The sequence below is a fragment of the Fukomys damarensis genome, unplaced genomic scaffold (assembly GCF_012274545.1).
Source record: "Fukomys damarensis isolate Sample0158 unplaced genomic scaffold, DMR_v1.0_HiC HiC_scaffold_11, whole genome shotgun sequence".
In the NCBI taxonomy this organism is placed as follows: Eukaryota; Metazoa; Chordata; class Mammalia; order Rodentia; family Bathyergidae; genus Fukomys; species Fukomys damarensis.
The window spans coordinates 44,501,886-44,528,021 of record NW_022900923.1 but is presented as its reverse complement, the minus strand read 5'-3'; the positions used below and the strand labels follow the sequence as shown (position 1 = coordinate 44,528,021).

General features: G+C 50.5%; 1 protein-coding gene across 4 annotated transcripts in view; it reads right to left on the bottom strand.

The window, feature by feature from the left end:
* Srgap2 (SLIT-ROBO Rho GTPase activating protein 2) overlaps positions 1-26,136 on the bottom strand; it is a 225,780-nt gene that overhangs the window by 11,753 nt on the left and 187,891 nt on the right. For 3 of the 4 annotated variants that reach the window (XM_010613090.1, XM_010613091.1, XM_033762226.1), the window contains exons 11-18: positions 24,508-24,535; positions 22,795-22,819; positions 17,210-17,270; positions 11,548-11,625; positions 10,590-10,724; positions 8,860-8,965; positions 4,966-5,190; positions 1,465-1,544 (exon numbers count right to left, since the gene is read on the bottom strand). In XM_010613090.1, coding sequence (XP_010611392.1) covers positions 1,465-1,544; positions 4,966-5,190; positions 8,860-8,965; positions 10,590-10,724; positions 11,548-11,625; positions 17,210-17,270; positions 22,795-22,819; positions 24,508-24,535 — 738 coding nt within the window. The remainder of the gene's footprint in view (positions 1-1,464; positions 1,545-4,965; positions 5,191-8,859; positions 8,966-10,589; positions 10,725-11,547; positions 11,626-17,209; positions 17,271-22,794; positions 22,820-24,507; positions 24,536-26,136) is intronic. The other variant, XM_010613092.1, reaches the window with a different exon arrangement.

The window sequence follows — 26,136 nt, the reverse complement described above, 5'->3', positions numbered from 1 at the left end:
CCCAAAATGGAGTAACAAAGTGTCCTTTTTGTGAATTGTTAGGAGGAGCCAATGAGCTCCAATCTGTGAAGGTGCGAGAGCAGCGCTGTGAGATGCACGTGTCGCGCACTATTACCATTCTTTATCTGTCCTAGGCTGTCCTAGGCTGCAGGCAGAGATGAGATGGTGAAGAGAAGGCTCCCAGAAACCCAGACACTCAAGTCAGATCTGCTGGGAAGGAGAGAAGAAAACTGCAGAAAAACAAGCCCAATGCCAGGAGTGGTGGTGCACACCTGTGACCCCAGCACTCCCTCAGGAGGATCACAAGTTCGAGCCCAGCCTTAGCCAGACCCTGTCTCAAAATTAAAAAATAAAAAGGGCTGCGGATGTGACTCAATGTGAAGACTCTGGACTCAATTCCTCATACTGCAAAAAAGCAAAAAACAAACAAACAAACAAAAAACAACAACCCAAAAAGCAAACTAAAAGGCCATGCCCAGGCAGGCCCGGCTGGTAAGTCTCCTTCTGAACAGGCGGGGGAGATTTCACCCCAGGAGGCCGGCCAGACAAGGTCTCCTAGTCTAGGAACCCAAGAGAAGCTGAGCCTCCCAGAATGTTGTTCATAGCCTCATCGGCCACTTGACCCCCGTTTTCTCAACTGTAAGACAGCGCCCTACTCGAGACCAGGGGATAAAAAATACCCAAAGCCTCTGACAGCGCGGTCTGACTGACACCAAGTTCCCCACTCCCTGACATCACCCTGATCCTGCCCCACCACGATCTACGGAAGCAGTCCTCACATTTTTCTCCTTTAAAAGCTGGTGCAGGACAGCAGAGTTCCTTTGAAGCAAGAGAGGGAGCAGCAAAGCCCTGAAAACTGTGCCGTTTTATTCTTCTGCCCAGAAAATCCTGAAGCCCCTTGTCAGCTGCTGAGCCTTCCCAAGCCCAAGCGATCCAGAAACAGAGGTGAGGAGCTGCTGGAAGCCGGCAGCGAGAGCAGGGGAAATGTGTGGTTGGACAGACCCTAACGGAACCACAGGTGCTGCGGAGGCCCCGGACGGCAGCGGTGTCCGGCCCTGCCGCACTCACCAGGCTGCTCAGCACCCGCGCCTGAACTAGTGGCTCCTGCAAGCTCCTCCCACTCCCCTGGCTTGTTTCTGCTGGTTCCCGGCACAGCTTCTCTATTCCCTGGCCTTGCTGGTTTCCAAAGCTCCTCTCCTTTAGGTCCCCGTTCACCCGGTAGGAGTCTGGGCTGTGGTAAGGGACCAGCATCCTGCAGGACCCCAGCTACACTTGAAGGTCTAGCTCTTTACCTCTGGTTTAATACAACACCTATTCTATTGGCGGTGTCCCTCCGAGGAAGGAGACGGGAAAGGCAGGGGACGGTCCTCAGGGGACGGCCAGGCAGGAGCTCGCCGGGGGGAAAAGGACATGCAGCCTGACCAAGCATAGGCAGCCCCAGCGAGCAGGAAGTAAGCTTTGTACCATCATCGCTCGTGTGGTGCTCTGCGGCCACATCCTGCGTGGAGTCTTCAGCCGAGGTAGTCTCTCCGTGAGGGCTGTCACTGCGACAGAAGCAAGAGTGACTGGGACATCAGTGACTGCCTGCAAAAATGTCCTCTTCCCCTTTAGATGCCTCCCACAAGTGAGAGCATCAAATCAACCCTGAGCTCACTAGCCTGGCACGTGCACAAAGGTACTCAGAAACCTACAGCTGCACAGCTCTCCACTCCAGCTCCTGCCAGACACCTGCGGGAGATTATCTGGGACTTAGACTACCTCCAAAGGGAAGCCCATTAGAAGTCATCAAATGCATTCTTTAGAAAACACAGGACAGGTCAACTTCTCCAGGGCCGACTCTCTGGGTAAACTTGTTCCTGGTTCCCAGAGGGAGGAAGCGACCAACCGTTGTCGGATTGGCACCATTAAGCAACCCCAGAGAAATGCACTGTAATCTCTTCCCTGCCACCCAAGTACCAACCATACATGGCAGACGGCGATCTCTCCACCTCCTAGAGTTGGTGGGAGTTACTGGTACTGGCAAAGCATCTGGGGTGCATAGTAAGTGGTACTTCTTTCCTTCTTTTTTTTTTTAACTTAAATTTTTGCAGCACTCAGATTGAACTCAGGGCCGTGGGCATGGCAGGCAGGTGAGCACCCTCTTAGCTGCATCCCACCCACCCCCCTCGCTGTGTTCAGTGCCCTGTGTTGCTTGGTGCCTTAGCCTGTGTATGGTGAGAAAGTGGGAGGTGAGTCACAGAAGGGGCGGGAAAAGGAATCTACTGCACATTAGAACTTGCAAGAGGGCAAGGATGGAAGCCCGGTCAAGTTCTTTAAAAAGTTCATCTCACCGGGCATGGTGGGGCATGCCTGTAATCCCAGCACTAGGGAGGCAGAGGCAGGAGGATCGCCAAGGGGCCAGCCTGGGCTAAGCCACACACACACACACACACACACACACACACTCACTCACACACACACACACACAGACACACACACACACACAGGCTGGGGCAAGGTCCTGAGCTTGATCCCGGGTACCGAGAAAAAAAACCCATCTTGCTGGGGAGGTAGCTCAGTGGTACAGGGGGAAGAGAAAGAAAAAGAGGAAGAAGGAAGAGGATGAAGAGGAAGAAAAAGGGAAGAAGAGGAAAAAGAGAAGGGAGACGAGGAGGAGGAGAAAGAGGAGAAGAAAATGAAGAGGAGGCAGAAGAGGAAGAAATAACCAAAACAAAATTCATCTTTTAAAACAATCATCCAGGACAGGGCCAGGGATGTAGCTCAGTGGCACAGTACCTGCCTGGCAAGCACAAGGTTCTGAGTTCAATGCCAGGTAGAAAAAAGAAAAAAGAAATCATCCAGAGTAGTGAAAATGGCCAGGGACCAGAGTAGACGACAGCTCACTTCTTGAAAAGCAGAGGACATCCCTGTTCCACCTCCAGCAGAGGCAGTGACAGGCCAGCCTTCCAGATGGTGCCCACCAGCCTGCCCCTGCTCTAGCCCTGCAGCCTCTCCCTCCCCTCACACTGGTCCTGAAAAGTCTAGGTGACCAAGGTCCAAGGGGGTTGCTCTGACTCCACAGGACACTGTAGGAGAGCTCTAGCAGGGATTCCCCTCTGTCAGAGTGTGTGAGCATAATGCCTCATGTTTTCTAAAACATGCTAAGCCTGGTGACATTCTGGAAATTCACGGGGCTCTCAGGGTGCTCAAGGCAAAAGGCAAACCTTTTCCTGTGACTGTCTACGAAGGCGACAGCTCTCAGACTGCAGTGATCCCTGGAGGGCTGTAAACCCACGGCCCCACCCCGGGGTTCCGGCTGGACTGGGGAACTTGCGCTTCACATGACCTGGGTGCAGTTGATCATGCATGGTTAAAACCTCTGCACCACAGCAGGATGCTTTTTAAGGTCCCTTCTGGCCTGGAAACCCCATGCTTCTCTCATCCACACCCTCAACTCCCCAGTGCCCACCCTGGCCCACAGCGCCTGAGGACCATATGCCCACAGGCTGTCCTCCAACAGCGAGCTCCTGTCTCAGGGCTGGGAAGAGCAGGGAAATGGTTGACTACAGCTGGAGGGGACAAGCGGAGGCGGGACCCTGTCTTCCGGCCATCCTCCACAGCCTGGGGCTCCCTCCTTCAAGTTTCAGCTCACTTCTGAGTGGATCTCAATCCAGGTCACTGAATGCTTCACTGGCCCGAGGCCCAGGGCCTCCCCACTAGACCCAGACTGTGGTAGTGACTTCCTCTGACTGACCCCGGGGTGTAATCAGTGTCAGATGCACAGCAAACAGGGGCCTGAGGAGAAGAATGGATGAAGGTGCCCCTCAGGGCTGGGGAGAAAGGGCCCTATGCCCTGGGCAGTCCTGAGCCTGTGGTTTGCCATCCGAGCACCAGGGCAGGCATTCCTCCTGACTGGAGTAGGAACTGGCAACACGATTCCACACTCGTCACTCCTCCTGACAGCAGGAAAACCAGTTTCATGTCTCGTGCACAGGGCCTGCTCCCCAGAGCCCAGCAGCCAGTGGGCCGAGACTGGGGCTGACCAACCTCCCTGGTCACCACCGGCCATGCGTCAGGGCCAGAACTTTCTCTCCTAGCTAGCCAGCTGAGGTTTTCCAGGTCTGGTCTAGACCTGGACTCTGCAGTGCGGCAGAGGAGTGAACTCAGAATGCCACTACTACCGGGATGCTCACAGGTATGAAAGTCACTTTCCTTCACCCCTGGCAGGAGTCTGCTTGGAGGTCTGGGGGAAGCAGCCCCTCTGGCCGCCTCTACCTCAGTGGATAGCAATGGGGCTGGCTGAGGCTTTTAGCTCAGGCTGAAACACCACTCAGGGAAGAAAGGAGGGGTGGAGGGAGGTGAGGGACATCATAGACTTTAGGAACCTCAGCTGTCGTGTGTTTGGTGGGAAGATGACACTGTGAGTTGTATCACGGCAGGCTGCACGGTAACGGATGGTGCCACCCACTACAGGAGATGGGGTCAAGTCCCCATTGCCAAGATGGCCTCTAGGGGGTGCAGAGGCTTCCTCTGTAGCGTGGCAGTGGGGTTCCACTTGCTGGGAAATGACCGTTTTATCTCTCCAGTGCAGGGGTCCAGCACAGCTGTTCCCTAGGGACTCCTTTTGGCTCTCTGTTCTCAAGATCAGTCATGAAATCCTTGGCCCAAGGACTATGACCCTGCCTCAGGGTGCGATGGTGCTGAACCAGCCCAAAATGGAGCTGAGTCCACTTCCTCCTCATAGTCTTACACTGTCCCAATGTGTCCTCCCAGAAACTCAGTCAGGAAATAATGCCTCATTGTCTTAACTTCCCAGGAAGAATGGGGCTCCCCGGGACCCCAGCCTGCCTTTCTCCCAGTGCACAGCACAGCGCAGAGGCCGTGGGGATGCTGTCCTCCTCCCTCCCTCCCTTTAGAGTTCCCTCGGCTGGATGCCCCCCAGGCCAGTGTGCCCGCTGACCCCACCCCCGCAGCCCGAGCCCCTACCAGTAATCCTCCATGCTTCCTCCCCTGCTGTAGACGGGGCCCTCCAGCTCCCTGGGGTTGGGGAAGATGTTCTCGTGCTGGAGGATGATGGTTTTGATCAGCTCGTTCACGTGGGCTTGGCAGGACACCTGGTCATGGCCCTCCGGCACTGACATCAGCGAGGGCCCGAAGCAGATGGCGAGGTTGTAGGGGTCCATCATGTTCTCTTCACTGAACTGTGATAAACTGGAGGAGAAGGTAAAGGGGCAAGCTGGAAAGCTGTCGCATGAATGCCCAGAAAACACAATCACAGGAGGCACTGGCAAGGGCCAAGGCAGAAGGTCCACAAACTGCCACCTGCCTTTCTGGCCATCAGAAAGTCACCTGGGGACACAAGAGTGACCACCGGATGGTCACTGGAGAGCCAGGGAAAGGTAAAGTGGAGGTACCTGCTTATTGGTCTGGCCTTCCCCCTCTGCAGTTCCCCATTCAAATCTGCCTGCCCACCTCTTCTTCCTTGTGCCCAATCTGGACCTTATCCACCAAAGTCACCTTCCCTTGGGAACATGTCACTCTTCCGAGCTCAGCATGACTCCCACAGCCCAACCTGCCAAGCCACCAGAGCAGACAGGGTGCCTCGGTGTGGCCTGGTCGTGGGCCCTGTGCGTGTGTACCTTCTTGCAGAGCAAAATCATCAAATTATTAGGGATATCCCATTCCTACCTCTAGAATTAATTTAAAAACAGACAACACCCTCCTTCTGTCTCTTACACAGAAGCTTGTTTTCTCTCAATGAATTTTTCCTACTCTTAAAAAAACAGAACAGCCAACTGATTAGCTTTTGTATTCCACCAAGGCAGTGAATTTTTCAAACGGTTAATGCAACTGTTTTTCACTTTCACAATATCCTCTCCTGTTAATACATTCAGGATTTATTTAGGAAAAGGTCAGTGTGCTGCTCAGACTCTGCTCTCATTTCCCTGGATGCAGGCTGACTTTATCCTTGAGTGTGTATATTTTCTGGGAATTCCCCCTGCTCAGCCAGCAGCTGCTCGCCACACTGCCGACCCTGGCCAAACCAAAGACCCAGGCCTCCAGTGGTCCACGGTGGCCGGTCCTTGCCTGTCTGGCCCCAGAGGGCGAGGCCAGCTCCGGACAAATCCCCCCACCCCGCCGCAGGCCGCAGAACCGTGAGCTCTGCAGGGGTGTGGCCTGCCATGGACACCGGAGGCACTGTCCAGCCCTGGCTCTGACAGATCCAGAGCCCTGTGACGCTGATGGCTCCAGCCCTCTGAAGCTGCTCTTCTCAACTGGGCAGTTTTATTCCTAAGTAACTAAAACTCACATCCAGACTCCTGCTACAAAACTGGGTTCCCTCTAACCCAACAGTCCTCTCCTCTCCTGGGGGTTCTGAGATGCACCTCAGGCCCCCTTGAGAGTCACTGCAGGACACGAAAAGTGGCGCGATGGCCATGAACAATAGTCACAGAGAGGAGAAGCCGAGAATGGCCGTTCTCTAGGTCCTAGAATCAAATACAGGAGCAACGGGGAGGCTGGACTGCTTCACAGGGCTTCTCAAAGATTTAATTTTGTAACTTTCTCTATCCTAAAATGAAAGGAAGCAGAGATTTAGAAAAGACTGGGGAAGCTTCTAAGTCTTCCTGGGCACACTGGATAAAAAGGAGTGGTAATGACCCTGGTAATCTCAGCAGGAGCAACTGAGAGATAAGACATCCAGGGCTGATGTGGAGGATCCCAGGCTGGCCAGGAGAGCCATGGAGACAGGAGGCTTCAGTGAGGCCTGATTCCTTAGGAGTGATCTGACAGTGCTTTGGTGACAGGAAGGAAAACCAGTAGTTTCTGGGAAGCCTGGTGCAAAAGCCCTCAGTGTGCCAAGTGAAAATGCCATGGCAGCAGAGGAATGACGTGAAGCTTACCGCTGAAAGGACCGGTTCATTTATAGGTGGTGACAGTGGCCGAGACCTGAGGTCTTAGCTTCCAGGGCTGTGGTCTCATGAATTGGGTCCATTTTCTAGCTCCCATTAAAAAGTAGGCCAAATGTGCTGGGTTCGATTTCTAGTACTCCAAGGAAGAATAAAAAGACCATGATCTTTTTCTCTATTCCAATTCACAGGGGAACATCTCAGTTTAGGGGCTAACCAGTGGCTCCTAACTACTGTATCTGAGGGGCCCAGAGGTTTTCAAGAATTTGGCAATAGAATCAAGCACAGTGGCTCATGCCTGTAGTTCCAGCTACTTGGGAGGCTGAGGCAGGAGGACTGCTTGTTTGTAGGAGCTTGGGGCTGGCTGAAAAACAGAGTGAGTCTCTGTCTCAAACCAGCAGGCAAACAAAACAGAATTTGTTCAGAACTAGGTAATTCATACATGTGCACATACAGATGTGTACAATTTTATGTAAATGTCATGACATTAAAGCCTGTAGAAGATCTCAGGCCCTGGGTAATAATGCCGAGTGAAGTCAGTCTTAGGCCTGGGGAGGGACAGGGAGAGTTGGGGCCACGGAAGTGCCTGTCCCACCTTGGGGCAGCCCTAAGTCCTCGGGGAGTCACTCCTACTCTAGAACACAGGTCCAGCACTGCCAGATCTAATGGCTTTTCCGAAGAAGCCGGCAGAAGCCCCAGGTAGCCATCTGCTGCTCCAATGCTCGCGGACACAACACACCTAAAGGCAGCACACCGGATGCCTTGTCTGGCTCTGCTCATGCCCAGGAAGTCAGGTGCCCCGTGTCCCTGCTTGACGCCTTCACTGCCACATGGGAACCCTTGTGCTGGCCCCTGGCTAGGACATGCTGCTTGCACAAGAAAAACTGCTTTACCAAGCCCAAGGCCCTTCTGTCTTCAGAGCTTTCTTCTCCCACTCAGACCCTGGGGCCGCTAAACACACCCAGGACACAGTGACGCTCACATACACTCGTGCCCACTCGCACTGACACCCAGGCCTCTCCCAGTGTCGGGCCATGTTTGGCTGCTGAAGATGTCACTGGGGCACCAAAGGGGTGCTTCAGGTGGCACTGTCCACGTGGGTACCTTGTCTCAATTCCTCTCCTTATGCCTATCTTCTCTAGCGCCACGAAAAATATCACAATTTCCCTGTTCCTCATGCCGAAGAGTAGGACTTCTCTCTTCCCTCACACTCCACACATCCAGTCCAAGAGCAAGTCCCATTAGTGCTGTGTTTAAAATCCACCCAAGACCGGCCCTTCTGTCTTCCCACCCCTCGGTCAGCCGCACACAACTCAGACTAGGCCCCCCTCTCTCCACGACCCCATACCACGTGGCTGGCAGGTTTTAAAACTAATATTACACATAAAGCAGACTATTACACTCTTCCCTTAGAAATCTCCCAACCATTTCCCCTATGCAAATCCACTCCTCTCAATGACTAAAGTCCCGAATGTCCCTGTGGCTCCCTTTTCAGTGTTTAGGCTGCTGTCCACACCCTGTCTTCCCAGAGAGGCCTTTGCTGATCACCCCTCAAAAGTGCTTTCCTTCTTTCAACCTCCTGCCAAAGCCCCGCACTTACCTGTGGGTTCTTTTTGGAGACAGGGACCCACAGCGTAGCCCAGGCTGGCCTAAAACTCCCAATGCTCCTGCCTCAACTTCCCAAGTGCTGTGACTGCGGGCATGGGCCACAGTGCCCAGTCTTTATCCCCTTCTTTAATCCTTTCTTCTTCTAAGCACCTGTCCCATCTGGTATGCCTACTATTGTCTGTCCCCTTCCCCGGACACGAGCTGAAAGAACGGCCGTGTTCTTACAGCCCAGCACTGCGGCCAGCACGTAGTCAGCGCTCGGCACACGTGTACGGGCGCGAGTGAACAGAGCCATCCGGAACTTCAGGAGCCGCGCAGCCGAAGTCAGGGCCTGACCCACGCGCTCACCGGGGTGGCTACTTACTGACTGAGGAAGGCAAAGAGGTATCTCATGATAATCAGAGTGGCTTTGGGTAGGGCCAGGAGGACTTTCCGGATGTGCAGAGCTCGCTCCTGCAGATTGTCCACTGCTGAAAGAAGAAAGCAGTGTTACCCTGCACTGTGCCTGACACACCAGAAGAATGGCCAGAAGTGCCTGTCACCAGCAGGCGCAGCACAGAGAGCACCAGATCTGGCACACACAGCATGGGAGCCTGGTGGACTGGACTGTGATCCTAGCTGCTTCTGAGCGTGGGCTGGCGCCAGAGACCACGTCACTGTTGTGCTCCTGCAACACGGAAGTGTCGGGGGCCCCGACCCCCAGCATCCACCACACTCTTCTTAAAACTACCACAGACAAGGAGCTAACCACCATCCTGCCAGATGTCCAACACCCAGCCTGCCCACTGTCCATGCCCACCCCTCCTCCGACGAGCCTGGCTTGTCTCGCCCTCTCATCTGCAGTAGGAGTAGGATGTGGCCAGAGGCAGGGACAGCAGCGAAGCTACAGGCAAGGCCCTGTGCCTGTGGCTGCTGCCGTGCACAGCTGGGCAGTGTGTCACATGGACACCGTCATTTTGTACAAAGGACATTTGTATGACTGTTATTTTCTGTCAGTGCCTTTATGAGAAAAAGAAATGGGAAGTACTGGGTTAGTAACAAGGGATATGCCAGGGATCTCGGACTCTCTGCAACCGCAGCCCAGCTTAAGGGACAGTGCCGGGTCCAGTCCTGCAATAGGCAGGAGGAAAATAGGAGCTAAGGGCGCACATACGTATTCACGCACATAACTCGCTTCCATCAGAGACTCCCACAAGTAAGGGTCAGTGGAGAAAACCAGAGCCAATTTCTTTCAGGCTCGTGATGGCGAATCCTTCAATGATACAAACAGCCCAGGGCAGCACACGTGCCATGTTCACCCCCACTGCTCTAGGCTGTTAGAGCAGCTGAGAGGACAAATACTGAGCCAGACAGGAAAGCCAGGGAGCACGCGAACCCTGGTCAACTCTGTCCATCCTGAAGGCCTCATCCCCTCCTGCCTTTGGGGCTATCCTCCAGATCACATCTGCTTTCAGGAAGACCTGATTGTAGTCTACGTTTCCACAGACAATGCTCCATGGGACAAATGAGCGGACGTTTCAGCATCATGAGCTGAACTAAATGGTGAAGAATAGCTTTACAAGTCCTAAATTTTAGAGTAAACAGCAGAGAACTCCTAAGAAAATAGAAAATATATATTACTCTCTGAGAAAATATCCCATGACTACTTTAAATGTGTAGTGTGCTAAACACATCTAGCAGGTAAGAAACGTCTGTACAACCTAGGCTTTGACTCTGATACCGTGAAAAGCCCAAACCTTAATGTATAAGCATCAAAGAATTGAAAAGACTAAGTCTTCTGGATGAGTGCAAAGGCGTTTTACTAAAGAAGATAAAGCCTCCTTCAGAGGAACAGAATTTGTGACTGAAGAAAACCAAAAGAAGACCCTGACTCTGACTTGGGATCCTAGGTTCTCACTGAAGTCGCTCCCCCGCACCCCTATACCACCAGGGAGGACAGTGAAGATCAGAATGAAAAAAATCACTAGAGAAATGTAAAAAAAGGAGAACTTTAGCACAAAGCACCTAAGGAAACAAAGAGCTCCAAGGAAATGTTCAGAGCTCTTGCTACCAGCGCTGTGGCCAGGAGCCAGTCTGGGTCATGACAGTACTCACCGACACAGGACATCAGGTCATGGAAGATGTCCTTGGGGAACAGCGGGTGTTCCAGACCCCGGAAGTAGAGCTTGAGGACGCCTGCTATGGAGTCCATGTCGTGGTCATTCTGGTCCCCAGCCAGCGGGTCCTCTCCTGAGGATAAGCAATGCCCCCAAAGGAAAGCAAGTAAGAGGGGTGCAAACACACAGGAAAAGCACAAGTGGTGGGGTGGCAGTGACCCACATGTCCTCGACCGGTCCATCATCTCTGCCAGCACAGCACGGTAGCCGCAACCAGGACAGACGGGAACAGATAAAGCAAGCAGTCTTCGCAGGCTCAGGGGCGAGCCCTCGGGCCCAGGACACAGCAACTGCCTCTCTCACGGGAATCTCGAAAGGAGGCTGGGCCGAGTCCCTGGGGGAGGAAAACAAGGCCAAGGAGGCCAGTTCCTCTGACTTGCTCTCGCTCCTCCTGGCCCCCAGCAAAGGACACCTACTTAGAGGAGCTCCCTATGGAAAATTTCATATCAGATGTAATTAGATTTAATGACAGGACCAACCTCAAATTGAAACTATATATATCCATTACAGTGACGGAAATTGCCAAAGCTTACCCATTACCTTAATAGCCCACAAGATAATAAATGGGCTGCAATGAACAGGCGCATTAGCCTGGATATTAACTGCCACCAAGGGTTCCGGATGAAGCCATAAACCGCCTGGATATCATAGTTAACTTCTGGGTTTTGGCAGATCATCCGCAGGAAAGTCAGGAAGGGTAGGGCCGAGGAGGAAGGAAGCTGGGATGTGGCCAGCGTCTCCCTGCATGGCTAACGGGCTGTGTGTGGGAGCAGGTGCCTGGCTGAAGAAGAGCAAGCAGGCTTCCTGGGCTCTCAGGACCTCTCTGGAGAAGAGTGGAGCCAGTATTTCAGGAGGCTGGCAGACGTTCAGTCTTATTTTCCCGGCTGTTCTCTCACCTCTCTCAAAGGCATTTTTGATGTCATTCACTTCCACCTGGGATCCAGACACCCGGAAAATTCCTTCATGCTGTAGTCCTGGAGCCACACGGAAAAAAGAGATCTCAGAGAAGAAAAGGCAAGCTCACAACCACCGTACAGGCTCAGCTGAAGGCCTGTCCCCTCCAGCAGTGGGTACAGAAGTATCCTGTGTCTCTTTTACTTCAGGCCAATGAGGAAAACAAGCACAGGGATGTTGAGAGAGTCACTGGGAAGATTACAAAGCATCATCTGGAAGAAAGAACCAAGTCAGACACTTAGCCCAGCTTCTCTCCTGACTCTGAGGGAGACCGAGGCAGGTGTCTCCTCACCTTTGCCTGATTTCGTCTGACTTGCACTGAGGGATCTGCTGGTGCTTTCTTATTACCCAGGGTCTAGAGCGGGAGCTGGGTCATGGCAACTGAGACATTAGGTGCCCCTGGAGGGATTTCGTAAGGTTGGAGGTGATGGTGATCGCATTAGCTCATTTAACACTGTTCTACTATTCGGGGGACAATGGTCTCAGTAGCGATGAAAACGAGGACGTGAAAATACAAGTGATTAGTCACAGACACCATGGTCAGCTACTGTCCTAGACACTGGTCCCTCCCCGCTGCTTACTTTAAGGATAAACATGCGTGAATGTTGTACTATAAAAATGTGCACTGAGCCGGGCGTGGTGGCGCACTCCTGTAATCCCAGCACTCGGGAGGCTGAGGCAGGAGGATCGCTCTGAGTTCAACCCCAGCCTGAGCTACATAGTGAGTTCCAGGTCAGTCTCAACTACATAGTGAGACCCTGTCTCAAAAAACCAACAAAAAAAAACATGTGCACAAAAAAACTTTTGTTTTCTTAAGTTCTGTTAAGAGTACAAATAATCATGAAGAACAATGCCTGTACGGCAGTGACTGCTGCTGGCACAGGCTCGCAGGTAAAGAAAGCACAGGTCCTTACAGAGAGTGATAAAAGAACACCGGGTCAGGGTGAGCAGCAGCCTGATTTCTGGCCAAGGGTACTGATGAGTGACAAGCAGCCTTCAGCTACACAAGTAGTTAAGGATCTGGGCCGGGACTCAAACCCAGGCCGTGTGACTACAACCACGTACTCACACAGCCAGTCTGACTTAGACACACCCTACACACAGCACCGCACATACAACTACGTGCCCAGCGGGAAATCCAGAAAGCATGTTACGTCTTCATGCTGGGCCCAGGGTGGGGCAGTTCTGGTTCCTCTGAGTGCAACAGGGCTACCCAGCCTTTCTCAGGAGCTCTGCAGCCTAAGTACTGGCATTTTGTCCAAATCTCTCTGTGATGGCACAGTCCTTCCAGAACATGTCAGGAAAGAATAATGCTGGCCAGTTCAGGGTCACCCTCTCAGTGAGGGGCAGCTGGATTCTATCAACCAGAGCAGGACTAAAACTGCTAAATCTGACTGAAATTGCATTAAGAAGTAAGCAGAGGGACTGTGATTACCTTGTTAGTGACAGGTCTTAAGCCGTCTGCAGCTCTTAAGGGAATCTCCTGAATATTCCTCACAAAATGGCAGGCAATAGCAACATCCATTAATACCAGTGTAGTAGTACCAGGTTAGTTATCCGGCAGGACACAAGAGCCAAAGAAGGTTGTTTAAACAGAACGTACAGAGCAAGTGCTCTGACAGAAACAGGCCTTGGCCCACTGACTTGTCAAAAACACAGTGCAAGGATATCATCTGAGAGAGGCCAGTGGGCATGTGAGGCACAGTCCAATGTCCTGAAAGAGGGCCGGTGTGGTGATTCGGGACAGGCAGGACCACCAGGACCCGCAGCCTTGGCAGTCCGGTGGGTTGAGGACAAGAAGAAATGAGATGTGCACTTGTCAGGATAGCTGAACTATCTTGGTCTGGTTTCCAGTCTCCCTGGAGCACCAAAGGATCAGTCTGAGTTCTCACTCAACATCAACACACAGAATCTTTTGCGTGCCTGATGTGAGGATGCTGAGAGCAGAAACAATGGTTTCCAGAAAGGAAAGGGGAAAAACCAGCCGTTTAACAGTTCCTCTCCGAGATAATTCTTGACACGATTGCTGTAACAACCACTTTGTGTGCCTTCCCTCATGACAATGGTGGGCTTTTCTACATCATGGTTTCATCTTACTAGTTCCTGATATTCCCTCTCCTAAGTCCTCCTGGATTGCCCTGACCCACCATTTGCAGAGGAGCCTCAGTTCTCCCCACTTGACAGGGACGATAACATTTACCTCCCAGGGAGATAAAGACAGTAAGATAAAAACATCTCCAGCATCTGGAGGGCCACGGACCCTTTAGGACTGACCAAAGTTATGTATGTGCTCCCTGCTAAACTTGTGTAAATGTATTTTATTTATTTTTTTTATGTATTTTATTTTTAAAGACAGGATCTCACTATTAAGTTCAAGTTGGCAACCTCCTCAGGTTTGTGCCTCAGCCTCCCAAGTGCTAGGATACAGGAGTATATCACATACACAAAAATTTTAACTCTAGGTTTTTAGGGATTTCATTAATATTCTGAGTCTCTATTTGCAAAAAAAAAAAAAAATCACTGAACAAATATTTTTTTGAGCAGCCAGTATGTCCTACATTAAAAAACCCAACAATGTATTTATTTGCTTAATGCTAGAATACACACCAATTTCAGATTTGCTAGCCCATATCTGAGGGATAAAAATGACTAATGACTATACGATAATTATGTATAGCTCCTTTTGTTTTTAGACTTATAGTATACAGTCAACATACTGTCTCCAAAGTTACTTGGTTTGGTATTTTCTTCCTCGCTTCCCAAGGGTGCTTGTTACTCACTGAATTACAGTTAGGCTGACTTGATGCTGTCTCCACTCCATTTTGGGTTTTACTGACAGCCACGTATTATTTACTTGCCTTTTGAGTATGCAAACACTAACGTAATTCTAAAAGTCAAACTTCACCAACAGGGACACTCAGAGATGCCACTGCTCTCCTCTCCTCTCCCCCACTGCCCCAGTGTCTCCCGCCCGCTTTCCTTGTCTCTTGTCATGACCAATAAAATACTAGTTGCTGCATGCTCTTCACATTTTGGTTTTTACTTAACAATACACCCTAGGCGTCTCTCCACGTGGTTCACAGAGCACTTCCTTTTGCAGTTGTACAATACTCTGTTGTATGGATGTGCCGTAGCTTTTACAACCACTATTCAAGCAGGGACATTTAGTTTGTGCCAATACCTTATAGTTACAAACAATGCTGCAGCAAATCATCCTGTGCATATGCATATCTGTATTATTAGAGGTGTGTCGTTATGGTTAAAACTCCTAGAAAGACTACTGAATTAGAACGCAAGTGCACATGTGGTTTTGTTAAATATTACCAAATTCTCTCGCAACAGGGTCATACCGGTCTGCATTCCCGTCAGTATATGAGTGTGCCTGTCTCGCCACAGAAATGGGCAATTTTTTATCTCGTCGCATACTGTGCCTATGCGGGAGCAGACAGGTACGTCAAGTCACACCGTCAGAAACCATCACTTCCAGCTGACACCATGGCCAGCACCCTAGGCCGACCCCACTATCTTGCTTCGCCTGCCCTGCTGCAGCTGCCTCCTGTTTCTACTTTGTGGTCTTATCTCCTTGCAGCAGCCAGAGTCCTTTAAAAAGACCCCTGTTCAAAATTCCCCACGGCACCCATCTTACCCCGAATAAAAGCCAGATGCCAACGGCTGAGAAGGCAGCCTCTGCCCCATCTCCTGTCACTCTTCTCCACGCTCTGGGCTCCTGTCCCGCCGGCCTGCTGGAAGCCGTTCCCCGCGCACAGCAGCAGTCCCTGGACTTCCGCTCCTCCCCAGACACCCACACGAGCCCACACCCTCACAACGCCGCTCAAATGCACCCCTTAGGAGAGGTCCTTCCCTGAGCCCACGCGGGAGAGTCCCTCCCGTCCTCCATCCCTCACCTCACTCTGCTTCACGAAACTCAACAACACTCAAAGCATTTACTGCATGTGCATTTATTTACTGGCTAGTCCACTGATCATCTGTCCTTCCAGAGAAGGACAGCTTCAGGGGACAGAAACTGTTTACTGGTATAAAGAAAGCAATTAGCACCTATTTTTGTTGAATAAATGAATGGACGACAAAATTCACGAATGAATGAACGAGTTCAGATCTGCTAACTGTTCTTTAGGTACAAATTATTCTTATTTTTCTGTACTCAGTTTAGATTTATCTTTGCCAACTACTTGACCATTAATCATTATTACCTTGCTTTCTTCTGCTATTCTGAGTTACCATCACTTATCTCTTTTTATTTAACTTATCACTTACTTATTTTCTCCCAAATGCATCATAAAAGCACTTTGAGACAAGAACGGTGTACTACTCCTGTTTTTATTTCTCTACCTGGCAATGCATGGTGCTCAGCATTGATCAGGGGCTGATGAATATTTGTCGATTGACCCATAGTGATGTATAATACCCTTACTTCAAGAAAACAGAGAGAACATTAAAAGATTACAGCTTGGGCTTGGGACGTAAGTCAGTGGTTGAGTGATTTCCCAGCTTGCACAAAGCCCTGGCTTGATCCCGGCACCAGGAAAAATAATACAGCTGATGGAGAATGAGATAAGTCATAAGAATGCTAAAATAAGTGCAGTTCCAAAAAGGAATCCAGGCAATGTCCCGGTTTACGAGGAGGGTGAGGCAAGGGAGGGAGAAAGGCTGCCTCTGAATTTAGACCAGCAGTGCTTCCCGTCGCTCCCTAGCCCTCAGGAAGGCTGTTTTGTTGTTGTTCTCATTATCACATAGGGCAGTATCAGAAAACCATTTCTGACGTCCAGTTCCTAGACATCTTTTTGTTTTTTTGGTACCAGAGATCAAACTCAGGACCATGCTCTTGAGAGGCAGGCGGTGGCACCACTGAGCTAAATCCCCAGCTTCTCTTAGACATCGTGATGGTGCTAGTGCACAGACCTGCCCCTCCTATCCATCTTTCCTTCTGGAAAATCAATTCTCTGGCCCTTACACCCACACCCCCCCGCTGAGATCTGTTAGAGTAAAACAGTAGCTGGTAAGGGGTGGAATCTGTCAGGCTCATCTCTGCCCAAGCGGAAGGGTGACTAGCTAAGGCTGAGAAGCCAGCCCTCACAGACTCTCAAACGATGGGTGCAACTTCAGGTCTAGCCAGTTACTAAACGAGTTCTTGGGGATGTTGCATCGAGAGAGAACAAACCAGAACAAAACCTGAATATTTTCAGGACTCAATGCACCATTAGGAAGGGAGCTGCTTCCAGCCAAAGTGGCCCATAAAGCCAACGGGACAACAGTCAGGCTCCGTGCCGGGAGATACTGAACATGCAAGGGTGGTCCAACAGCCCCGTCATCTCACAGCTGTGTCTCCTCACACAGCAGTAGGTTTTACACACACTCTTGAGGAGGGGCCATGCCATTCTGGGGTGAAGATAAATGATATCTTTTTCTCGGCATCCAGGCGTGGCCATCCTGACGTAGCAAACTTTATTTGAACAAGTAAGATGTTATTCCTTTTCCCAAGAATATCAGGATGGAAAGGCAATCCCTATTCTTACTCTAGGAGGAATTCCTGGACATTTTTCCCCATCTTTGCACAAATATGGACAAAGCTGGAACAACACTCACCGTGTCTGCTAATAAACCGGATGCAGCTTTCCACCACCAGAGGAATTGCCTGGCTGGAGTCCTGAAAAGCCAAGGAGAAACCCAACATCAGTCTCCAGACAGGGACAGCCAGGGTCAGAGCTGTGTGGACCAGTGGCGGTCCAACAAGAGGCCCTGGCCTGTCCTCCAAGCCCCAGAACCAAATCTTCATCACCCACTCGGATGCCACACAGACACCACAAGTCCCGCACGTCCTAAGTGGAACGAACGGATCATTGTGCATTCCGAACCAGACAGCCAACCAGTACAGTCTGTTGGGTCTGTCCGCCTCATAACCCCAAATCCATTCATCTCTCCATCTCCGCTGCCAACAACCAGGCTCAAGTCACCATGCTCAGTTCCCACCCTGCCTAGCTGCCCATCCTCTGGTCTATACCTCTCCTCCTGGTCTTTAAAACACACACCGGCTACTGGAACTCTTTCTGAGACTGCTCTGCTCGATAGTGCCCGCCTGCCTGAGGTGGAGCCTTTGGCTCTCGTTCCATCATCCCTCACATCCCTGCCAGAGCCACACTGGCCACCTTTCCTCTGCTCAGAGGAGCCCTGGCACAAGCTGCTCCTGCTGCTGACCCGCCCTCAACTCTGGCTGCGACTTCAGTGTGTAGGACTCAATATCCATTGGCACTTCTCATTACAGCTCAAGGTCAGATCCACCGTCCACGCCTGGGTACCCGATCCTGGCCACCATGCCCTTACACAGGGGATACACAGTAGATGCTCAATTAGTACCAGTTTGAGGTCACAGAATGAATCAGGAAGAGGCTCAGAAAAAGGGTTATTTTGGTGTGAACGCTAAGAAAGAGAAGAAAAAGCAAGTCTTGGAAATGGTGGAGACTACTTGATACTAGGCAAAACAGTCCTCCCAGATGTCAATCTTCGCTCTTCCCCTTGATACACCATCCTGCTCGTGTCGTGTAACTTCTATCAGCTTCCACCTGTCATCTACTGACCAGGGAGGAGACTGGTGGTGAGCACAGTAAGTCCTTCTGGCATGTGAACATCAGTGCCTACCATCTACCGAGGAACTGACACACGCTTGGGCCAGGCCCTAGGTCCTTAGATAGGTCCGCCTTGATAAGAACCCTAAGGGATATGTATTATCATCACCACCATCACTGCCACTTGACCAATGCACACAGGTTCAGTGAGGTTAAACAGCTGCTTCTATTCACGTGGTTGCCAGCTTACAAAGCCAGATCCAAACCCTGGCATCTTCCTCTGAGAGTGAAGACTCTACCACCACCTATACTGCACCCTAGGAGCTCAGCTGACTCTATACCCATGATGACTGAGAACCAGAAAGGTTTCATGATGTGGCTGCCTGCACAGCAATTCAGCTGCACAGAAGAGCAGGCAGAGAGAATTCAGAATCCAGCTAAAAGGGGCGTTGGGACGGAGTCTGGACCCTCAAGTGGAGGGGACCCCTGCACCTTGTCTGTCTGCACCCCTCCTCTGGCTCTGAATGTTCAACTGCAGTCATGGGGTTTGGCTACTATTAGGGAAGCAGCTGAGTCTCATGAACAAGTCCGGCCAAGAGAAGAGCTGCTTTAGCCTCTCTCTCCCAAGCTTGCCAGGAACCAGGGAGCTGCCAAAGGGAGTACCGCACGTTCCAAGGTGGAGCTGAAGTCAGGAAGGTCTCAGTGACCCAAACACTCATCTCTGTGACCCCAAACCAACCCGCTTCTTCTAGTTCCCCAGCCAATGCCTGCTGCCTGGCTCCACTATTCAAAGAAAAAAGCCCCATTTTTGAGGAGTCCTTTTCTGTTTACAGACTTCCGTTATTATATCTTTCAAAAATAGCAGCAGCAGGCATGATGAAGACAGCAATAACAGTGTAAAGTTTCGCCAGTCTCAGATTTATATATAGAGAGCTAGAGGGAGGAAAGTTGGGAGGCTCATAGGTTGCTGTCTTCAACAAGTTACATGAATGCAAAATTCCACCTGGATGCACAGGAAACAGAATACCAGTGTAGTAAAAGTGACCCACATAGGGTTGGCAGGAAAGGTTACCAAAAGCACAATGGAAGTAGCCCAGGGGGATAAAGGTGGGCCAGAGATGACTGTCCCGCTGCAGGGGAGCACTTTCCCTGTCCCCTCTGTTCAGTGGCGCCTAAGACAGAGCCTGAAGGAATAAACAAGGCACAGGGTGCAAAGGCTTCCGCCACCCCTGCCGTTCCCGGCCCCATGATGTTTCCCAGCCATGGGTGAGCTCACTTCTCCACCTGTGCTGCTTGCTCCAGCGGTGCCCAAGCTCACCACCAGCGCACACAGCAGCCGCCGGGTCTCTGCGCATTTTCATTACTGTGTCATTGTCTCTCCCCGCCTCGCCCCGGGTCAGAATCGATGCCAATGTAATACTTAGCTGCACAGAATTTTTAGTCAGATAATCTCAGGGCCAGAAGGGCCTTGAAGGACAATCCGGCTAAATTCCCATCCAGTCAGACTGAGGGAACTGGAGGGAGAAGGACAGCAGGCCTTACTCAGAAGACAGGCAAGCAGCGGCCCAGTTCACTGCAGAAGACATCAGGAAGACGGATGATGCCCAAATATGCACTGTCTGGCGTACATTATTTTGCTTTGGTATTAATTGCTTATTTTTAGATTTTATTTATTGTAATGGAAATAAATACAATCTGAATTTATTTTCTAATATTATGGAACGTAAAAATTGTCCGTAGTAATGGGGCTGTCACGCGATGTTCCTGCGCATGCGCACATCGTATCACGTGCACGTCAGGATAGACAGATTTACCTCCCCCACACCCTTTCATCTCTTTATGGTGAAGACATTCAAGATCCTTTCTGTCAGAGTCTGAAGTGTGCATGTGACATCTACAGTCACCCTACTGTGCGGTAAGGACACACCAGAGCTTCTTCCTTTTGGCTAGTCTCCACTGATCAGCCTTCTCCCGTTGGCATGAATGCGCACGAGGAAGAGGGTTACAGTGCCGGGCGGGTACTGACCTCCAACTGCATTTGTTACATTTCTGCTTACACCAGAAGAGAAAAATGCAAGACTTGACAACAGACTAGATAAGGGTAATGAGAAAAGAAAAAAGGCATCAGAGATCAGATTTGGGGCTATAGGGTCCACAGAGAACAGAGGGCCCCCATCAACACAGCACAGAAGCTGGGGAGGAGCCCGGGTCAGACAGAGCAGAGCAGAGCGGGAGGCTGAAGGCTGAAGGCCAGGGCCCAGGGGAGCTGGACTCTCAGTTTTGAAGCACCAGTCCGGTGCGTCACTCCGGAGTTAAGAGCCAAAGGTGCAGGCAGGTAGGACATGTAGGGAAGGAGACAAAGGCTCCTGCAGGGGCACAGCGTGACAAGGGACAAGAACAGGGAGAGAAGTCCAGAGAGAAGAAATGCCTCAATCAGAGGGATGGAGATGGCCATGAAGATGACACGGAGGGAATGGCCATGGCCAGAGAGGAAAGGCGCGGGCCTGATGGGAGCAGAGATCTGGAAGCAGCAGCTGAGGTACCTTCATTTTAAGAAAAGTCTGGGGTGTTTTGAAGCTACTCTTTGCTAGGGTCAAAAATGGGCAGGAACTGGATGCACTCTTGTTAATTCCAGATATTTGGGAGGCTGAGGCAGAAAGGCTGTCTCAAAACAAAAAAAAAAATCTAAAAGCAGCTGGGACATTACTCAGTGGTAGAGAGTTTGCCTAGTATGTGTGAGGACCTGGGTTCAATCTCCAGCACTGAAAAAAAAAGAAAAAAAAAAGAAAACGGACTCCATAAGGCCCCTCAAAAACCAACTTACCATAAACACAGGGACTTCCGGGTTACCTATACAAGATACCCAACTTGTAAATTACCTACTATTTTACCCTCTTGTCCCTCTTAGAAAAACCTTTTGTCCACCCACCAACAGATCTGAACAGCTGTAGAGACAGGGCAACAGAAGGAAAGCAAAGTGCTCACTGGGCTGGGGTTTATGATACACCCCGGAATGCCTAGCAAATCCAGCATCAGGCACATACACGAGCCTGCAAAGGCTTAGGTGCAGCAGGACACAAAGTCAAATGTCACCCTTCCAATGGTTGAGGCCGATCCGGGTGCCCGGCACCTGCCACACCAGGGGTCCCCAGGACAGAGAAGCAGCCGCGGAGCCCTCACACACATGCTCGATCATCCGAGCAGGGAGCTCAGCTTAGATCAGGAATGGAAACAAACTTCAGGTTTAACCCTATCATTTTCCAGTATTAGGGTGGAAATGGCCTGCTCACTCTTCCAGACGTCTACCCACCAATTTTAAATGCCATAAATAATCCCTGGAAGGTATTCTATTCCTCTGCAGTTTTAAATAAAGTTATGGGAGAAAGAAGAAAGAAATCAAAGAAAAGGGAGAGAGAGGCAATGAAAGTTTTATCATTTCAAAATGTATGAAGAAGCAGGTGTAGTGGCACACGCCTGTGATCCCAGCACTTGAGAGGCTGAGGCAAGAGGACTGCCACAAGTTTGAGGCCAGCTTGGGCTACACAGAAGTTCAAGGCCAGTGTGAACTACATAGCAAGACCCTGTCTCAAAAAAAGGAAAGAAAAGGAAAGCGTGAATACGTCTGATGTGCTCTTCTGAACACAGAGCCACAAGGCAGGGGGGATAATGACAGAGGAGCAGGGAAAGTGAGACCTAAGTGTTCCACGCTCCAGGGCTGCCTGCCCGGCTGGAGCATCTGGACGAGCTGAGGGCACTGCCAACGCTGCCGACACCACAGACCCCATGCGTCTCTGCACGCAGTCTCCCTGTGGTGAGGGCTGCTGTGAGTTACCCAAAAAGACTCTGCAACACCCCAACACTTTCCCTGAGTAGACACAAAGGTATTTCTGAGCTCTCTCCGCCCTCCCCCTGCTGACTACTTTCTGCAAAGCTGGTATAAGCTTAGGGGACATAAAATCATCTCAGTACTTCCCATGAAGTATAATTAGGAAGTCAGATTTGCTACGGCAAAAAGTATTTCAACCACGGTTTTCAAACAAGCACAGCGCTCTTCAGAGCACCCACCAGTGTGGATCATTCACGCCACCGCTCCAAGACCCCTCCTCATATGGGTGACAGCGTGGGCTCAGCACAGCCATACAGAGCATGTCAAACCTCAGAGCCAAACAGCCCTTGCCTGTTGTTCTCAGAGCAGACTCAGCTCTTCGCTACTAGACAGGTCAGGGACACCTAGAACGACCACATGCTACAACAGAGCAAGCTCCACACCTGAGGCAAGACAGTGCTGCCTAGATCAGCTCCTGGGGTCCCTGCCACATCAGTGCGGGAGCGAGGGAGGGCAAGGCCTCTTCTGTGGTGTCCTGGGCAGTTCGGGCACAATTTGTTCCATTTAGATCAAACCTCAAACACACCAGAGGGAGAACAGGTCATAGACTATGACCATCCCGTCTCAGGCTCCATCAATGACCCAAAGTCTTAACCATGCCACGACTCACGGGCACGTTCCAGATGCAGCCTGAAGGCAGAGAAGCGCCTGCCCTGTTCAAAGTGCAGCCCCTAAATGGGCTGTTTTCATGCCAGACAGCCTGGCCCTTACTGAACTCTTACCTGTTTCCTCACGGTTGAGCTACGCCTGTGGATGATTCCACCAAATCAAAGAGGACAATCCAGCCATAGGGAGGAAAAAGAAAATTGGGACAGAATGAGATAAACGACTCTTAAATCCAGAGGTAAAGTTTTTAATTATGAAAACCTATGGAATAATGAAACAAGCCATATTTTTCAGCTCAGTCTAAGAGGCTTCTAAGTTACTTCCCAACTAAAGCCCAGTAAAGCTTTTCTCTTCCTAAAGGCCCTGGGGCCCTGCTTTTATTGTGTACCACCACTCAAACTTTGAATAGGAGGAAACTGGCTTGATTTGGAGTAAAACAGATTTGAATTAGACAGCGAAATATCTCTGCTTGCAAGGAGACTTAAACACCAAGGACACACGTTTGCTATCTCCTGGAAATCCTCAGGGAAGAGAGAGGGAGAAGTTTATTTAGAGGGCAGGGCATCAGACTGGGAGGAACCTGGGGAGCCTCTGCCGCTGTGTTTGCAGTCTGTGTTCAGCCTCCAAGCCAGTCTGACTTGGAGACACAGTGCTCACAACAGGGTAGGGCTGCTCTGCTTTAAGGGAAGGCAGAGGTCAGGGCCTGGCTGCTGGGCCTTGCTCTGTTCCCACTGCCAGCCTACTCCTGATGAACCTCTGAAATCCCAGCTTCTCAGATACAATGGAACGGTCGCACCTTCTAGAAAAGGAAACTGGTGTCCTGGAAGGGGAGAGGAGTGGCTCAGACTCACACAGTCAAGTAGCCCAGCATCAGGGAAGGGACCTTGGCTCTTTTCAGTTTCTCCAGAACCTTCTACAGACACTGGACCTCATGTGAACTGGGACTCTTATCACCACAGGATGCACCCCACAGAATTCCACAAACCTGGTTGCTTCCAGTCCTCAAGATTGGTATATTAATGGGACTTTTGTTGTAATCCACAATGACAAAATGATGAGAGCCAAATGAAGCTATCGCTAAATAACGGGCCTATAACTGTAAATGGCCTTGTGATTACTGTGTGTGCCAGCAGATAGAAAAGGTTGACCTAATGGGCTAACACAGGGTCTCTAAGGAGTCCGGCCCATTAAAGCACTTTCTCCAGTTAAATCAGCACATTTTTAGGCATCTGGGAACTGTTGGCGGAATGAATGTCGCTCTCTGCTAGCTCACGAGTTTTCTCATAGCAGCACTGTGACTGGGAGGGAGAGTATTTAGCTGGGTAGGACAGGGAGGGGAAAGTGGGGGAGAGACAGGGAGAGCTGCATACTTGTACAGAGGGAAAGGACCCTACCAAGGTTATCTGGCAAGCCAGTGCAAACCGCTCTGTCCAACACCACTCACGGGTCAGGGACTGACGACCTTTCTGCATGTAAACACACCTCAGATCAAGTGCTATCTCCTGATCTTCCTTTATGGGCCAGTGAATTCCCAAAGCCTACATGCTGAAGCAAGGTTAGGTTACCAGGGTCCTTCCCGACTCAAATGTTTATTTTCCTTGCAATACAGAAGCTTTTGGGTGTCGCTGGGTGTATTTCAGCAAACCCGTTACCACTTGGAACAGATGGGTTAGTAAGGACAAGGGAAGGAACCTCCACCCCAGGGCACTCCTTTACAAAGTCCTTCGGCATCTTTACAACTCAACTCCTTGGCCATTTCTCAGGCTGGAATCGCTGGACCCACAGGCCTCTCTCTATCCCTCCCTAGGCCTGTTGCAAACCACACCTACCTGGCCAGACTGCAATCTGTCCGCTGACCTGCAAAGTTAAAGGCAAAAAGCATATGTTGAAGCAAAAGGGGTAAACAGTGGAGACCCACTTCTGGGAATTACCAAGCCCTGCCCATTCCCCCAGGGAGCCACCAGCCAGAGAAGAACACAAGGGACCCAAGTCTCCTTTCGGGCAAGGACATTCTTTGCTGGTTCCCAGGCCACAGTTGCTGGTATTCTCAAACCTCACACTTGCCACCTCTGCTTCCTGGTGAGAAACAGGCATGGATGTAGAGGAATCTGGCAGGTCACACTTTTAACAAATTATTAGAGGCCTTCCCAGAGGCCTTCCCAGAGAGGAGCTTTAGCTTCTCATGTGTATGCTGGGTCTATGCACAGTGGTAGGGAGTGCTGGGGAAAGCTCACTCGTTCCTCAGTGTATGAATGAACACAGACACTCTCTCTCTCTCTCTCTCTCTCTCTCTCTCACACACACACACACACACACACACACACACACACACGGCTGGGAGAGGAAGAAGGAAAAGGAGTGCTTGGGGAGAGGGTGAGAAGATGTGTATATTCCAGTTTTGGATTCATACAAAGTTATGCCATTTGCTGGTCTTTCTTTATGGGTCAGTGAATGCTCAAAGCCGATATGCTAAAACTAAGGTTAGGTTACCAGGATCCCTCTCGAGTCAAATGTTTGTATTCCTTGTAATACAGGAGCTTCGGGGAGTCTCTGAGCGTATTTCAGTAAACCCCATTACCATCCGGAACCAGATGAGGTTAGTAAGGACAAGGGAAGAAAGCAACCTCCACCCTAGGCGGGACCTGCGGGTAGTAAGGCAGAGCTGAGCTTCAGTGCCAGCACTGCTAGTGAATCACGGTAAAATGAAACCTAACACCTCTAATTCATAACAAAGCAACTTTAATACATATACATGTATCCATGGGCCAGGATTAAAATATGGTGCTTTCTTTGGGTCCACAGTTAAAGAAGCTTAATCTTTATTAGACTGTGTTGGGTAAACCAGGGCAAATTGTGGCAGGCGCTGAGCTGGGGAAGGAGGGGGCAGCTCTTGCACTTTTCACCCAAAGCTCCGACACAAGGGCTAGGAGAGGGCAGGGCTTTTTCTCGCCTTTCAAGCTTGCTAACTGTTGATTACAGTTCAGCTTTTCCTGAGCAATACCATCCCCCAACCCAACAGCCTCTCCTTACCAAAAGCTCAGCTTTCATCTGTAAAAATATTATTCTGAGCCATTATTTTCAACATCTGTCCCATTTCCATTCTGGAATATTCATACACATCAATTATCCCTCTGTGGCAAGAACAAGGGGCTCTCACATTATGGTGACAAACACATACAGAAGGCAGGGACATGACGTTTAGCGCACAGGAAGATTTAAAGCTATTTTTTTCCTTTATTGCAAGAACTTGTCATCTTTCGATTAAGGCAATTTGCAGCACTAATGAATGGTCAACCTTCATCCCTCTGGAGCAGCACATTTGGTGCATTCATGTATGGTGAGCAAATCCATTCATACACGCGCATGCACACACACACACACACACACACACACACACAGCTCCCTATTTACTTACAGGCTATGCTTAGATTGTCTGGCCTCTCAAAAAAAAAAAAAAA